Source organism: Siniperca chuatsi, linkage group LG6 (genome assembly GCF_020085105.1).
Source record: "Siniperca chuatsi isolate FFG_IHB_CAS linkage group LG6, ASM2008510v1, whole genome shotgun sequence".
In the NCBI taxonomy this organism is placed as follows: Eukaryota; Metazoa; Chordata; class Actinopteri; order Centrarchiformes; family Sinipercidae; genus Siniperca; species Siniperca chuatsi.
This window is the reverse complement of record NC_058047.1, coordinates 16678237-16695208: the sequence shown is the minus strand read 5'-3', so window position 1 is coordinate 16695208 and position 16972 is coordinate 16678237. Positions and strand designations below refer to the sequence as shown.

The 16972-nt window shown below is 38.6% G+C and overlaps 2 protein-coding genes across 5 annotated transcripts; both read right to left on the bottom strand.

The window, feature by feature from the left end:
* Nucleotides 1-281: 281 nt before the first annotated feature.
* On the bottom strand, nucleotides 282-8923 carry haus5 (HAUS augmin-like complex, subunit 5). Its single transcript, XM_044200745.1, has 20 exons — nucleotides 8764-8923; nucleotides 8531-8629; nucleotides 8351-8413; nucleotides 8126-8158; nucleotides 7601-7625; nucleotides 7281-7413; nucleotides 6922-7081; nucleotides 6713-6809; nucleotides 5772-5863; nucleotides 5602-5656; nucleotides 5365-5492; nucleotides 5190-5271; nucleotides 4934-5088; nucleotides 4423-4585; nucleotides 3873-3953; nucleotides 3553-3698; nucleotides 2978-3074; nucleotides 1731-1869; nucleotides 1500-1632; nucleotides 282-582 (listed from the first exon to the last, which is right to left on the bottom strand). Exons 2-20 carry the CDS (start codon nucleotides 8626-8628, stop codon nucleotides 480-482), a joined length of 1983 nt encoding a protein of 660 aa, XP_044056680.1. The 5' UTR covers nucleotide 8629; nucleotides 8764-8923; the 3' UTR covers nucleotides 282-479.
* A 1715-nt stretch (nucleotides 8924-10638) lies between these two features.
* On the bottom strand, nucleotides 10639-15911 carry LOC122877968 (fizzy-related protein homolog). 4 transcript variants are annotated; one of them, XM_044200210.1, is made up of 14 exons: nucleotides 15799-15911; nucleotides 14973-15090; nucleotides 14648-14776; nucleotides 14442-14505; nucleotides 14205-14335; nucleotides 13878-13960; nucleotides 13582-13765; nucleotides 13372-13437; nucleotides 13184-13286; nucleotides 12783-12967; nucleotides 12461-12694; nucleotides 11675-11779; nucleotides 11439-11531; nucleotides 10639-11344 (listed from the first exon to the last, which is right to left on the bottom strand). In XM_044200210.1, exons 2-14 carry the CDS (start codon nucleotides 15039-15041, stop codon nucleotides 11303-11305), a joined length of 1488 nt encoding a protein of 495 aa, XP_044056145.1. In that variant the 5' UTR covers nucleotides 15042-15090; nucleotides 15799-15911; the 3' UTR covers nucleotides 10639-11302. The 4 variants fall into 4 exon arrangements, with proteins under 4 accessions (XP_044056145.1, XP_044056143.1, XP_044056141.1 ...); XM_044200208.1 differs by having other exon boundaries at nucleotides 14205-14332; nucleotides 15692-15871; XM_044200206.1 differs by having other exon boundaries at nucleotides 15692-15870.
* Nucleotides 15912-16972: the final 1061 nt, after the last annotated feature.

The window sequence follows — 16972 nt, the reverse complement described above, 5'->3', positions numbered from 1 at the left end:
AGAATGCTCCACTCCCCCTTCACTGCTACAAAAAAACAATGTTACTCCGTGTACACGATAGCTACATAGTTCACCGTGTACCCACAACTACAAGATCAACGATAGACAGGCACATCAAGACACATCAATACTGGGCTGCTGATGGATTTCTACAGCTCATTCTGTGGGCTTATGAGCAAAACGCAGCACTGGTCCAGCGAGTTCAATACAAGAGCAAGAGGCAGTTTTCAACAACTTGATTATATTTTTGAATGCACTTCAAGGAAGACAGGAACAAATAATGGGATTAAAATTGATTTATTAGTGACTGGCTTTCACGTGGGAAAACATCAAGAGGAATGAGTGAAAAATGTAGAAAAAAGAACATTGTGATTTTGCTATAATCATTAGTGCATTTTCTAACTACTGTAGCATGGTTATTTAGCCACTTAAAGGTGCTGTACGATCTCCTTTATATTTTTTAAACTATGAGGAGTCATCTAAGAGGCTTTGGCAGCAAGTTTCCACCTTTGTAGCCACTGTTGAAAAGTCAGTCCTCCTCGACTGACCTCAGGTAGGACATGCTGGGCTGGCTTCTCCCACCTAAATATATGAACACACACAAAACAGAAAACGTTAATCAGCAAACCAGACAAACTCCTGACTAGACGTATAAATCCAAAATAATACAAATACATTCATGTTAAAAATCTATATCCAATCAAAGCAGCTCAATTACTGTTAATGCACAATAAAGGAAAACAACCAGGGTCCTCTTTTCAAAGTTTTGGCCATAACTTCTGTCATTTATTATAACATTTTACTCAGCACAGGGCTAGGCAAAATGTTTATTTAGAGTATTCTGATGTGGAAAAATGTCATTATCACAAAAAACCCCCCACATAAAATGATTTGATGTTCAATGCAACGTACTGTGTTCCACTGTTGTGCATCAGACAAATAAAAATCTGTTCATTTTTTAGTTTATAATTACAATTTGCTCAGAATCATTTAACAGCAAAATTAAGTAAAACAATAACACCATATGTTCATAACTTATCAATTACATTCAAGTACACATGACAAAAAGCACTAGTAATCAGACAATCAGATAGGTGTTTAAACAAATTCGCAGTTTAACACAGTTATCTAAACCTCTTATTTGGAACGCAAAATCAGGTTAAACACATCACCCATTACATTGTAAAACTGTGTGTGCACGCAATTAACACAAGTCTTATGTCAAGGTTGACCCAGGAAGGAGTTCTTGGAAAACTAATGGATGTTCAGAGCAGGCTGTTTGAGTGATAACTGGTCACTTTCACTCGCAGATGTGGTTAGACAGCAGACTTATTTAAAACCTGCATTGGGGGGTTGTTACCAAATCTCAGCAATGAAGCTGGCTGTTAAAATGTTAACTCATAGGATCGTGGTGAAACTGTGAAAATAGACCCAGATTAAAAAAAAAAAGAATTCTACATACTATATAAAAGGTTATCTACTTTGGAAATGTGCCTCACCAGTAAGAGATGGCAGTTTTGACTTGGACCCCATAAGAAAGGCCTTGGGCACAACGTTGGGTGAGGCCTCTGACTCTTGGTACCAGAGCCTTCAGAAGCTTCTGATCGTCCTCCACGACTCTGGACAGCAGCGCTAAGAGGCATAGTGTAGACAGACAGTAGTTTTGTTGTTAATAAAACAAATCATGAAACTTCTTTTTGCCCAGGGAACATGAATTCTTTCTTTGTTACCTTTTTGATCAGATGCCTGCAGCGACTCTGCTTCCTTCTGAATTTTCTGCAGAGTAGCAGAGTGAAGTTGCAGTAACTGACTGAGAAAACGCAACTCAAGTTGCTGTGAGCGCGTCTGGGAACACAACTCCTCTGGAGCCTGAAGTGTACGAAGGAGGAGGAAAAATGAGTTTGTGTCAAAGTCAGAGAAAGAGGCAAAGGAGAAGAAATTCCATCAAATGAAAACTACACAGTGAGTGTTTGTAAGATAGCAGATATCCCTAAAAAGCAGCAGAGAAAATACTGTTCCTGTTATGCCTCTATGCAGTAAAACAGATTTTCCATGGATATTATTTTTATCAAATCTGATAGTGAGAGGACTGGGGTCAGGCGATGGCAGCGGCAGTCAGCTGTTTAAACAAAAGCACTCTGGGCATGTGGAGTTTAAGGAGCAGAGTGAACTCTAGGAGCTGCTGGCACAACTTTTATAGGAATGCAACAAATGTCCACAGGCAAACTTCACATGCAAAGTTATGTTTAACAGGAAGTTAAATGTATAGTTAAAGTGTATAGTTACAACGCTAGATTCTGAGAAATTACAAAGACACTGCAGCCAAAAGATACAAACGACCAATTCCAAAGATGTAATACAACACAACACAAAACAACAACACATAGTACAACATTCACACTGCGTAGATGAGTGGTTTGATATCACAACTAAGGGATGGACAAGCTGATTGACAGAGCAATATGTTACCATAACCACACACTTCATTTCAAAAGAATGGACCATACAAAACTGAGTTCTCGTGTACAGCTACTACTACTACTAAAATTCGAGAAATTAATTTGTTAGATGTTAGTATAAATGATTCAACAGTATTTTAAGGTGCCACTTTAACAACACAATTCTATGGTCTAATATAGAATAGAATAGAACTGCAAATATAGAACTGCATATAGAATATGCAGTAATATGCTTAAAATGCATATTACTGCTCTTATGTTGTATTTATTGTATTTTTTTTTACCATATTAAAAAAATAAATATCATTTTCTCCTGCATTACTCCATAGGTTTAATGATTAAAGCTAATAATTACTGAATTGCTTTTCACTTACATCATCAGCCATTGAATTATGAATCAAACTGACTTAACCCAAGGACTGACAAACATGTATACTGTTGCTCTGGGCAAGAAGACCAAGGAGAAGGAGAGCTCACTTTTGTTACAACAGATTGATGCATTATGTGCCCAGACTCACCCTGTACAGTGGAAATGCCAGGCTCTGACACAAGCTGCTGAAGGTCGGAGACTGCAAGCGATGGATGGACAACAACGATGCAGGGATTCTTTGCATTCTGAAACAACAGAAAAAAATGTCACTTTTCTATTTTTGTTTGGCAATTGTCACCACTTGATCAAGTGTATGATTAACAATGTCTTTTCTTGTGATGCACTCTTAATGAGAGTCAAATTTTTTAGTCCTCTGCTGCTGGAGCCACAGGTGTACCACTTATGGAGTAGGAGCATTTCTTGACAGATTTTAGTGTTCTGCTTTTTTCATCTCCTCCCTCTGTGAATTTGTAATTGATCATGAAAGGCAACAAAACTCAACACAACAGAGAGTGAAAACAGTTGGCAGCATGTCATGTAACCATTTTTAATTGACTGATTGATTGATTTATATTTATTTATTAACAAATGTGGATATGAAATGCTCAGTTTGGGTGTTATTTTGGGTCCTTTTTCTAAACTGGCTGTTAACAAAAATAAAACTTTATTACATACATTCACTACATACTAACCTGATTGGGGTTTCAGACAACTTATTCTTACCCTTCAACAGTCCTACAGTCCAGAGCAAGAAGCGAAACCATTCCCAGCTGTCTGGCCTCCCTGGAAATGGAGTTCCTTAGACTGTTGGCTGCAGTGGTGACATCTTTAAACTGCGGCACCAGCTCGCCCTGGACAAATTCCTGTAACTGAAACAAGACAGAGGGATAGAAATCCTCAACAGATGTTCAAAAATTTGCTTTTTTGTGAAAATGATTTTCTTGCGGAAAGAGGCCAAAACATTTCTTTCAACACAGAATGAAGCAAATCTTTTATGATATATATCTCTGTACTTCAGTGTCATAGATGGAGAACATCCACACCTCTGTGTGCAGACGGATCAGCTCTTTCTTGGCCATGGAGTTCCCTTTAATTAGACCTCTGATCTGCTCCTGTCTGAGAACCTGGAGAGACACAATAACAGAACATGTTTAATGATATATGTTGGAGAAATACTGACACCACAGCATTTTAAGTTCATAAAGGTTTGGCAATAATTATAACCAAATCATCAAGAGCACATTTTCCTGAATAATTACTGATATATTTTGAAACATGTAGAAAGTGCTTGATCAAAGAGTGACACTGGCAACAATATGGCTACAACCACACAGATAGATAGATAGATAGATAGATAGATAGATAGATAGATAGATAGATAGATAGATAGATAGATAGATAGATAGATAGATAGATAGATAGATAGATAGATAGATAGATAGATAGATAGATAGATTTCATATCTTGATACATTGCTGTTTGTTCTTAACTGTGTCTGTAAGGTGTCCTTGAGTGCTTTGAAAGGCGCCTATAAATAAAATGCATGATTATTATTAAAGGTTATGAGAGGTCTCAAAAAGTCAAATCACTAACCACTAGTTGTCGGAAGTCAAGGATGCTCTGCCACTGGCTGCGGAGGTTCCTGAGTGCCTCCTGTCGGCTTCTGGCATGCTGGTCAAGTTGGATACACCGGTCTCTGATATGATCCCTGGCTGCCGTCTGCATCACACACTGGAGTTCCACCTCTAGAGCAGACCTGACAGCAACAAAGAAAAAACAAATGTCAATTCTTTAAAACAAGTTTTTCTTTTGAGATCAAATCAGTCTCTAATTTGACTATTAGCTATTCTTTGCAAACAAATAGCAAAATAAAGACAGAAAACAATGAATGAGACTACATTGAAAGAAAATTAGAAAGACATTGTTTAGTCTTCAGTTAAAAATGCTTGACAGTAATGAGCTCCTAATTAAAAAAGAATTCTGCGTCTTTTTCCTGACTTTTGTTGTCTGAAATTCCACAACCAAAATATTATTCCTAGGATGATACACTTCTTTTATGACTTGTGGGAACCTCTTCAGTAAACTCTACAGTGAGTCAGCTTACAGTGCCATGGTGTCATTGTGGAGCTCATCTGCAATAACAGACACCTCCAGCTCAGCCTCCTTCTTGCGGGCGTGCAACTGGTTTCGGAGCTGCTGGACTCTGGAGCGCGTCTGGGCCAGTTCTACCAAACTCTGCTCCACCTCTTCCCAAGCAGCCTAGAACAACAAATTCCACAAATAAAAATGTTTTAATCACAAAACCACTGTGAACTTCCTGAATATTATATTGTGTGTACATATGTGTTTGTGTTTGGCACCTCTAAGAGGGTCTTAACCGTTGGCAACTCATTATCCTCTTCTGCTGACATGTCCAGTAGGTGATTGCTTTCATAGCGGAACCTGCAATTAAATTTCTAGTTAAATACTCTTAACACCTAAAAACTTTTATAGTTTTAAAGGAAGAGAGAACATTATAATAATGTTGAAGTTTACCGTAAAGCTGTCACATCCCGTGTCACATCCAGAGAAGTGAGTTTCTCCTCTAGTTCCTTCTGCTCTCTGGAGGCTAAATACTCCAATGCTGAGAGGACGTGGTTTGGAGGATAACCACTCAACAGGTTCTGATGACATGACAAGCAACAACATGTTAATTCAAAGTAAAAATTTAACAGTGTTTATGCACACACAAGTACCAAAATGTTTAGTGAGATTTGATCAAAATACACCAACCTCCACAGCACTCAGCCAGTACTGAAACACAGCAGTCGTTTGTTCGCGAGTCATACTGAGAGGAAACAAAGAGAAAAGTGATTAATTCAAGAAAGAAAATGACAATATTCTGAAAGACAGTTTGTTTTAATAGTTGATTTCTCAAATACTATATCGACTGTAGTCCTTACTGTTTGGCTGTAGAGTGCGCTGTTTTCAGTTCGCTCTCTTGTAAAGACTGATAGAAGTGGACCCTGTCGTCACACAGCTCTCTCACTTCACGCTAACGGAAACAAAATAAAAGAAATGGGATGATTTCTTTCAGTCAGCAACTGATGTATTACAGGCACCTTGGTCTACATTACTCAGATTTGTGTGAATAATTGCTGATCAACTGGTATATTACTGGTAAATGTGCAGAATTCAACTGATCTTTTAAACAGGTGGCAAAGGAACATCAAATCAGTGCGTGTCCACCAGCTGCAGTACTATGAAATCACCATCACCTAATCATTTCTATTTCCCACCTAAAATCGAATTGTGTCCGAAATCACTCCCTCATTCATTACTCCCTATAAAATACTGTGTGTATATATATATATATATATATATATATATATATATATATATATATATATATATATATATATATATATATATATATATATATATTCAGCAGTTTACTCTATAGCAAGCAGTAAACTGAGAATTCATACACTCATGAATCGGCATAATTCGCAGTTGTAGTCACATAACTACAGAGCATTGCATTGTCGGATTGTTGGCAGAAAGTAGCAGTTTTTTTTTCTATTCTATTTTCTTCTAGCAATATTTTTTTGAGGGCTCTATATAGTGAATACATTTCACACTCACACTCGAATTTGGACACTCGAATAAAATGACGAAGGGTAAATATAGTGCACTATATAATTAATAGGGAGTGAATTTGTACACGACCACTGTGTAACTGTGTATTTTTGTCAGTTGGCCTATTCATTCTTTATTTTTGTGGATTCCTAACGGACGCATGCACTAATGGATAGCAGCAATACACTGACACTGCATATGCTTGATAAAGTGCACTCTAAACTCTACTCCATTAAAATACAGATCAGACTTAGGCAACTCTTACCAGGACCTGTGCCTCTGTTGCGGCTTTGGAGTTGAAGTTGTCACCATCGCTGCTGGTAGAAGGCCTATTATCAAACAGCACTTCAATCTCTGCTTTCCTGCAATACACAAAACAGTTCTTACTTGCGTACTACATGATTAGTACGGATGTGTAAATGATTCCGCTTCATTAATTTTTATTTTACTTAAACTTTCAATATTCTGCCTTACCTGGTCATTTGTTCCAGCGCCTGGCAGTGCTCACTGATCTTTTGTGTGTCATCAGAGAGCACCGTGCGGCCCAAGATGCAGCGCTGCCTAAAGGACTGTAGGAGCAGCTCTCTGCGCCGGCTGTCCTCCACCTGGGCCCAGGTATGGCTGATGGACTGCTCTGTTAGTAAATAGTAAAAAAAAATTTAAAATTACATAAATAACTGATGTGTGTGTGTGTGTGTGTGTGTGTGTGTGTGGGGATCACTTTAAACATTGTTGAACTATGGAAGAAAAGCAAACATCAGCAATGAGCTGGTAATGTGGTCTGATCAGGTCTGGGTCTGATACCCAGCCCTTACTGCATGTGATGGACTAACCTTGTGTAGCCAACTGTTCCTCTGTTCCACTGATCTGCGAGTCCAGGTGACTGATCTCAGCTCTCAGCTGCTCAATCTTCCTCTGAAGCTCTCTCTGCTTAGCAGCCTCACTCTGGCCCTCAGACTGCTTCAACTGAGCATGCAAAAACACCAGCAGATGAAAAACACATTTCATTTTATCAGTGGCTTTCTTTGTGAAATTAATTCCGCATTGTGTGTCATTAAGTGTGATCACTCAAGATCAATCAAGTACTACATCCAGCAGGTAATTATGACATATGGAAATAAACCACAAGGTAGGAAAACAAGTTGCAGCCTACCTCTTTGTCTTGAAGAACTTTGTACCTTGAAGATCATAATGTCATGGAAATTACTGGATAAATGCTAAACAGACAGTAGTCATGGTGGCTCAGTGTACACTGAGTGACACCAAGTATAAGGGCATATGTAAAGTTATTTTTGGGGTATGTATAAGACAGCACAGTAGACAAATGACAGGAAACAAAGAGAGAGAGAGCAGGAGCTGAAATAGGATGAAGCATAAAGGCCCCTAGCAAGGTCTGAACCAAGGACACCCATGGACCCCCAGGGTTCCCCCATGAAAGCGCACACTGTATGCATGCATGATGAGTGACAGGGTGTCCAAGTGGTGCCAGAGAGACTGTACATTGATATATTTAACATAAACATACAAACAGCAATAAGTCTTGCGCAAGATCCTGACTCTCTTCTGCAAGTGATCTATCACTGAAATTTACAAGAGCAACTAAATGACCAAAATGTACACATGAAGTTGCCATGGCAATTGTAAAGTAAAAATCCTCAATCGGGGCCAGAAAGGATACCACTGGAGATTGCCACGCATGATCCTCACGTTCCTGGGAAAACAGAGAAACAGTCATTGTGAGACCAATCCATGTATCAGATGCCATGCTGGTCTTTATTCTGACCAAACAAACAGGGGCTGAGTGAGTTATGGGATGACATACAAGAAGTCAGCAGTACTCTAACCACAGGTAATGTTAAGTGACCTAAAGGTTACAGAACAGGAAGGCAGTGTAAAGACTAACCTCTGTTGAAAAACGTGTTGGATTACATATCTCCATATTGACTTCCCTGTCCCAACACAGAGCCTAGAAAACAAACGATTACGTTAGTTCAACGCTGCAAAGTAAGCATCAATTGTGAGGATCTCTACGTTTAAGTATTAACAGTGATAGTAGGGAAAGTATAGCTAATTTGATACCCACGTTTTAAAATAGCTGTCATTTGGCAGGCTGTCCGGGGGCAGATTGAACTCCTCTGTCGCCCATCGCTTCAACTCCTGCACAAGATTCTTGTCCGCCATCCTGACAACAGAAAGTAAACAACTTGTTAGCCAGTTAGCAAGCAACACCAACGGGCTAGCTACTATTCTCGTCAGCTAGCTTAGACTGCTCGAGTCGTTGACCGCATTTAACTAATTATTAGTCCTTGAACTTACTCATGTGGAAGACGCGTTTTACTTTAATGTAAGGACAATTTTTTTATATGAAATACTCTATTCTAAACTCTAAACTTTCAACTTCCCGCCTGTTCACACTACTTCCGGTCAGCATATCCGTTGACGACTTCTTCTTCTTCTTCTTCTTCTTCTTCTTCTTCTTCTTCTTCGAGGTTTTACGGCAGTTGGCACCCACGATGTTGCATGACTGCCACCTTCAGGTTGTATTCTCCCTAAGTGTCCATTCATTTTACAGCCGTCTTTCCAGTCCAGTCATCATTAAAAAACTAAATAACCATCTCCTCCCTGGAACACTGTCTCCACACTCTAATAAACTTTTAATGTTGTCCTCTACCCGCGCTATTTTTCATAGTTGTGTCATAATGTCTTGTCTTTCTTGTGTAAATTTCCTGCATGATATTAGGGCATGCTCTACTGTCTCAGCCTCATGGCATAGATCGCAAAGACCTGTCAAATGTTTTTCTATGATGGAAAGTGTACCAATTCTCAGCCTGCTTATTATTACTTGCTCTTTCCCTTTTGTTCCCCCACTTCTTAACACATCTACTCTGTTTTGGATTGAGTGTAAATGTCTCCCCTTTATTGCATTATTACAATGCTGTTGCCATTGTTGATTTACCTTTCTCCACACTATGCTTTTCCCCTGATTTTGAAATTTTAATACTGATTTCAACATTTCCTTTTTTACTGCTTCTTTTGCCAATTTGTCTGCTTTCTCGTTTCCCAGGATACCTGAATGTGCTGGGACCCACATGAAGGTGATGTTTTTCCCTTGCCTAACTATTCTTGAGTTATTGAAGATTTCATAAAGCAGATCCTGATGACTTCTGGCTGTACCTGTCTTAATGCTTGCAAGAGCCGACACAGAATCACTACTACTAATATTAAAATACTGCTACAACTAATCTGTTCAGTCCATTCTAATGCCATCAACATGGCAAACAATTCAGCAGTATACACATTCAAACAATCAGATGTTCTCCTGATAAATCCCACCTTGTAACTAGGAACAGCAACTGCAGACCCTGTTGCATTTGTTTGGGGATCCTTTGATCCACCTGTGAAAATTTGTATTTATATTTATGGTCTCTATCATTATAGTACTCACTGGTTAAATCAGCAGTCTTATTACTGCTGATTTCATTACATGGATTTTCTAATTCCCAGACAGGTCTAATAGGTCACACCACAGTTCCGCATATCCATTGAGGCAGCGCTGCCTATGGTTGTACCCTGTTGTTTACATGATTTCAGAGTATTATGGATGTGGTTTTATTAATTTATTAATTAAATCCCAATTAATAAAAATAAATGGACTAACTCCACACTTAAATTTGGTTTGGTTAGATATGACAAGGACTTTTTGAATATGGCACCACAAAAAAAAACCAAGCAGAGTTTGAAAATGTATACTTTTGCACACATACACAGATATAATGTACAAGTACATAATGCATTCATTGAGTCAACTGTATTTATTATTATTTTTATTTTTCAAATACTCTTTGGTTATCTTCCTGGTATGATCACTTTTGTTAGTATGTTTTATTATGCACTGTTCAATTGGCATAAATAAATAAAAATTAAAAATGGCAAATTGACCTCAGAATCTGTAAACATGATATTGAATTAACATAAACAAAATTCAAGCATGTTAAATTTTGCATCATCCAAAATGACTACTCAAAAGGAAAATCTTGCTGCCAATTCAACATATTTTTTTCATATAGATGAGCTGCTTAAACTTCCAAATCTAATCTAACAACAAAAGTGCAACTAAACAAAATGAAGTCCACAAAATAAATGGTAATGGTATTTGTAATGCCAAAAAGAAAATGTACACTAAGTCCGACACCGGTTCTTCAGTTCCATCTTTTATTTCTTCCGTTACTACAAAGAATCAACCATGTAGTATATGTCTAGATGCACAGCATTAGACTTTCTGTCCACAGGAGCAAAACTGCATTATTTCAACCAACCTTAGTACTCTAAGGATCACAGTAAATATGGTGCAAATACTGTAAAGGCCTTAGTAGGTGATTATGTTTAGTTTTTATGTTTTAGTCATGATGTGTAATGGAATTTTTCTCCATTGAAGCCATTGCAGTGAAAGTTGCAATGGCTTTCACTGCAGCGTTAAATAAATAAGACCTGAGTTAAACATAAACTAAAAATGCTCTCTCTACATTTCAGATTCCACAACAATGAAAATAGTATCACAATATTTTAAAGTAAGGCCTATGATTTCTTCAATCCACATTTTTTTTAAGAAAAAAAAAATACTACATTCATAATGAGAGCACAAAAGTCAGAAAGAATTTCCCAAACAACTGTTAGCATGAAAAAAAAAATAAAAAAACTTGCTCAGTTGTTCTCGCTGCCATTTCCTCTGTAAAAAATGTCACAAGATGTCTTAGCTTGTACTGTATGTCCTTAGCACCATGTTGATGAGCTATCCAGTGGTGACGCCAGGATCCACTCAAATTACGAGTTTTAGAGTTTTAATATTTGCTTAAAGTTACCGTATCCTGGTGAAGAGATTTAAAACTGATACAGATTCCTGAAACAAAAGATAGAGAAACTTGGTTAACTGTTTTGCCAATACGAGGGGGTCTGCAATTATAGAATGCTGTTCCTAAAAAGGGCTTTCTCACCTTTGTTGACCTTGTTTTACTGAATACGTTCCAGAAGCGTAGGGTCTCATCTCCAGCTCCTGTCACTATCGCCTCACCATCCGGGGACATGGCCTAATATATAAAACATTTTTTTTAAATAAATTCAAATCTAATCTATGAAGCTGCCAGATGTGTTTATCAAATATGGCCAGTTATTCCATCAACATGGCCAACATCAAGATAAGATTCCCATCAGAAAGAAAACACACACTGACCAGGTAGAGCACTCTGTAGGAGTGTCCTGTGAGTTTGGCAACCTGAGTGAGAGCTGGATATTTCCACACCAAGATCTGGTTCTGAGAGTAGCCGTGAGTGCTCACCTGGAAAAAGAGGTATTATTAATTCACCTTTAATAAATCATACCAAGTACAGTAAGACACATTTTCATTATTGCTGCAAACAAACAACACCATCTTCTCAGCGATGGACAGACAGTTGGGCTGGTCTCAACAATGCATACTTTACATTGTGTGCCAAAAATATAAAAACAGAAAGAGGCGACACTTCTTCCAGTGGAAACAGGTACATTTTCCACAGCATCTCACAATTAAATATGGAAATATGTAAAGGCCTATGCACTGCCTTACAAGAGAGAGGCTACCAATTGTCTCAATCATGGTTTGGTGAAATGTGCCAATGTATCACAATTAACATGGATACACAATGCTTTTAAGAGTGCTTTTAAGAACCCCCATGGACTTGTTTGCTTGTTGTTTTTAACACTGAATTGCAGTGGATGTAGGTTTAGGAATAGGCAGCGTCGATTAACAGACGGTGACTAATGTTACAGTGAGAAATCTCTGCAAACTGATATAAATTAAGTACAAATGTAAAACATTAAATAATCATTTGCATAATCACCACAACTTTTTTACAGGTATTGTGCTGATACTTAAAAATATGCCATGTAGCACCTTATTCTTAATACAAGTGTTACCTTTGTTTCTTTATAACTTAGCCAGCAAATCAATCATGCACAGTGTGTATCTGGAGCCACTTACCAGCTCATTAGCATGTTTGGACCAGGCCAAGTTGCAGACCTGAGAGCCGGTGTCCATACACTGCAGCGGCTGTGAGGTCAGGGTGTTCCAAAATCGGATACAGCGGTCCGCAGTGCCGCCCCCAGAGGCCAGAAGGCCGTGCTGGTGGGGGGACCAGGCAATGGCTTTCACTGCAGCCAGGTGATCCATGTATGTTTGCACTGGGCTCAGTGAGGAGTGGTTCCACACCAGCAGCTGAGTGTGACAAATAACAACCACATCGATGAATACACTGAGTAAATGCACACAGATAGAGGCAGGTTTATAACAATAACAGCTGTACCTTGTTGTCGTTGCCACCAGATGCGAGCAGCTGATGGTCAGTGCTCCACTTTAAGCCACACACTTCCTGTCTGTGTCCCTGCAGCCGTCTCTCTGACTGGAGAGGAGGCGTCCGCACATCTCTTTGAAGAATCATACGATCGCGGCTTCCCGAAGACAACTGGTCTGCATTCCATGCTAACGCTCCTGCGGACAGAGCACAGCTTAATTGATGCTGATTCACACTCAACATTTGACTAAAATGCATAATTTCTGTCAGGAGAAAACTCTGAAGAATGTCAAGCATTAATTCAGCTTAATGCTGACTATTTCTAGTTATTTTGTTTTTATTGAGACTTGAGCCTTCCTGTTAAGGCACTTTATAACCCACGATTAGAGTTTAAACACGGCAAATGTTCTCACCAACTCTAGCTGTGTGTCCTTCCAGGGCAAAGAGTTTCTTCCCAGCACCAGCATCCCAGATCTGTACGTAGCCTTTGTGAGTCCCCACTGCAACCAGGTTACCCTAAAAACATGAAGAATCCTTTCATTAACAAAAACTATTAACCACCATGACAGATTCCTGAAGGCAGTAAGCTATGTGTACTTACCCTTTCGGACCACCCAACTGACGTGACTGAGTCTCCCTCCACTGATAAATCACACAACCTTGTTACCTGAGGAAAAGACAAATCAGCTAGCGATTCACTGTGGCAGAACATAGTAATGAATGCTGCAAGAAACACAAATATATTTTTTACAAATATCAAAACAATTCAAATTCATGTTCCAATATTAGTTGCGTAAACACTCTGCAGTACCTGGCTGGTACAGGCACTCCACAGATAAACACATGTACCCAGCCCGACACTGAGCACGTTGAGGGACGACCAGTCCACCAAGTTGAGGTAAAAGTCATCCTGCAGCTCTGGAGCATCCAGGACTTTAAAAGGGATCTTTGAGATCTTGCGAGTTGGCTTTCTTGGTGAACGCAGCAATTTCTGACTGCAGCAGGAAGAATCAGACATTATGAAACCCTGATGCCAAAAAGTACAATTTCGTTGTTTGCAGTGAGATCAACAATAAGAGAGCAAGACTCTTTTTAAAGTGCTTCTACCTTTTGTTGCTGACAGGTGATAGAGAGTAGGGGGAGAGGTTGGTGCCGTCGTCTGGTGACGACCTCTTGGTATTGAGTGAGTACTGCAAAGAACACACAGGCAGAACCCATCATATTCTCTACCAGCGTCATTAAAATAACATAAACCACTGAAGAAAAACTGTACACTGACTGAATAGTGGCATTGTACTCTTTGATTTAGTTTTTTACCCCCCAAATCAAGACTCAAGACAAGAGAGCATATTGTTTGTGTGTTTGTTCTGACATTGTATGATCAATGTGCAATATAATTCAGTACATAAGGAGTATGAGATTAAATGTCCATACAGTGAAGAGACTTCTCTTCTCTGGGGTTGATGGCTGTAGGCGCCTGTCCTCTGTCTGGGGGTCCTGGATCTTTTCTATTCCTGCTCCCAGCAGCTCATTCTTCAGCAAAGCAGAGTAGGCCAGCCCATCTGCTACATGCACAAAAATATAATTTATACCTGAGCACAACACTACAATCCTAGGTGCACATAAGCAAGTAATAGAATTTCCAAAATAACCTTTACAAAATGTATTTACCTTTGATATTATCAGAAGAGGCATCCTTTGTCTTTCTGTTCTGATTTGGTGACTTCTCATTTTCCTGAAAATCACAAAGATAGTAGACAGTAATCAACTTTACCTGAACACACTGTAATATTTAGACTTTTGTCATACACATGAATACTATTATTTTCTTGCAAAATACACACTCCTCAACAACTTTACCCACAAAATGTTCATACATTGATCCTGTGGAAGTTGATATTCCAGTTTGCCCCCGCTCTGGTTGGAATGAATCTGTCTCCATGTTTACTGGGTGAGGATAGCGGAGAGCCAGTGGGTGTCAGACCATGCAGACTCTGTGTCAGTTTCTGCAAAACCAACAAATCATCTTTAAGTGTAATTTGTTTATGAATCTATGGAAGTTTGGTCACTTTTTTGATCAGTTCATTTATAATCTAACTTGATAATACCACAAGTTCAGTGCTGATGTACAACATTTACATTATTAAGAACACAGAAAAACAACTAACAGTGGAGAGGAGAAAAGTAAAAATAAAGACTCACAACAGGGCTCAAATTGTCATTCTGAATGTTGATTTGTCGGAGGAGGCGATGTTCATATTCTGGATCCATCCTAAACTGAAATCCTGATCCCACAGCCACAGGCTGGGAGGCTGGAGACCTGGCCAACACACACACAAAAATTACTTCAGCAGTTAAATTGAAACACTATTGTGATTGTTTTTTGTCTGGTTGCTTTTGTGCTTGTATCCCTTGATGCAGGGTTAGAAAGTTAGTTAAAATATTATGTAGTATCCTGAAAATACTGATTTAAACCTGTAAAACCAGAAAGTTAGGTTTGGAATTATAATTCTGTCTTGCATGTTGTTGACAGAAAATAATAAAACATTTTCACATGATATCTCAAGGCACTTTTTATAGATATCTGTCAAACGGTTCACCTGCTGTGTTATAAACTAAATAATCATAACAACATGTGCTTTATTCAGTGTAATCTTAAACTCAGAGTTGATGCAAACCCAATGCTAGATTAGGAGGAACAGATTAATTAATTAAATTAACGCTACTTTACGGCACGACCAACTTTTAATCAGTTCAAAGCAACGGATGACATTTTTAAGAGCCTTGTTCGTGGCTAAATGTCATCAAATGGCTTCTTTAAGTAAATGCTTGTACTAAAAGAGAAAATCTAGCTAGTGACAACTAGCGTTAGCTAATTTAGCTAGTGGCTAATCTACTCATATTTGCAACAGACAACATACATACAACAACGAGCCAGTCCCTGAATATCACCACACAAACGCCAAACAGGAACAACAGTTCACGGATGTATCAGATGAAAATAAGCGATGTATTTAAAGTTATTTACTCTCAGCTGTAATGTAGGTTAATTCAGTTTAGCTGAGGTGTAAATGACATTGCATTGTGGGATTTTTGTCACCCCGGTGACGTATGCTTCTCGAACCAAAACACGGAAATGCTACATTTGTCTCCAGAGGGAGTTTTTTAAGATAACTACCTACTATAATCAGTGATTAAACATGTAGGGGTTTGTGGGTAAGGGATGGGGTCCTTACAAGTATTTCACAACCAATACAATAGTACAGTCCATCCTAAACTGTACGTTCCCACTTACTATATAAACTTCTATCAGTAAAAGTCAAATAGATAGATAGATAAAGCGTATCAAATTGGTGCTGTGGTCTAACAGTAAACTGCAAGTAATTCAACTACATGAAAAATGTTAGGAACCTCTGCTGTACATTAAGAAAGTTGAATACAAGTGAAATATACTGCATGTTATTGTGTCCCAGTATGGGGGAGTTCCTTGTCATGTCCAAGTACCAAACCTAGAGGGCGTGCTAGTTCTATTTCCAAACTCTCCAGACCCAGCCAGAGGCAGGAGTGCACTGCTGTAGACTATACTGTAGTTGCACTGGTGGAAGAAATATTCAGATCTTTTACTTGAGTGAAAGTAGCAGTACTACAGTGTAGAAATATTCTGTTACAAGTCCTGCATACAAAACTTACTTAAGTAAAATACAAAAGTACTAGCATCAAAATATACTTAAAATACCCAAGGTAAAAGTACTCATTATGCAGAATGGCCCATTTCAGAATAATATGCATATGCGTTAATCATCTAAATCTGCCTAAAGTACCTAAATAAATGTGGTGGAGTAAAAAGCACAATATTTTCTTCTATAATGTAGTGGAGTAGAAGTATAAAGAAGCATAAAATGAAGTACCTCAAAATTGTACTTAAGTACAGTACTTGAGTAAATGTACTTAGTTACATTCCACCACTGTGTACTTGACCCAAGTCCTAAACCAGCCTCGGCCTGCTTCTTTCTAAATTAACTTATTTTAATAATTGCTTGTCTTCTCTTGCTCCCCCATTCTCGCCTGCAGTCTGACAAACACACACTCTTGCGCTACAATCAAAACACGGGCTTGAAACACGTGGCTCTCTGTGTGAGTTCAGGACATCAATAACAATAGCACATGCAACAAATAAATAAACAAGATGAGATAAGATAAAC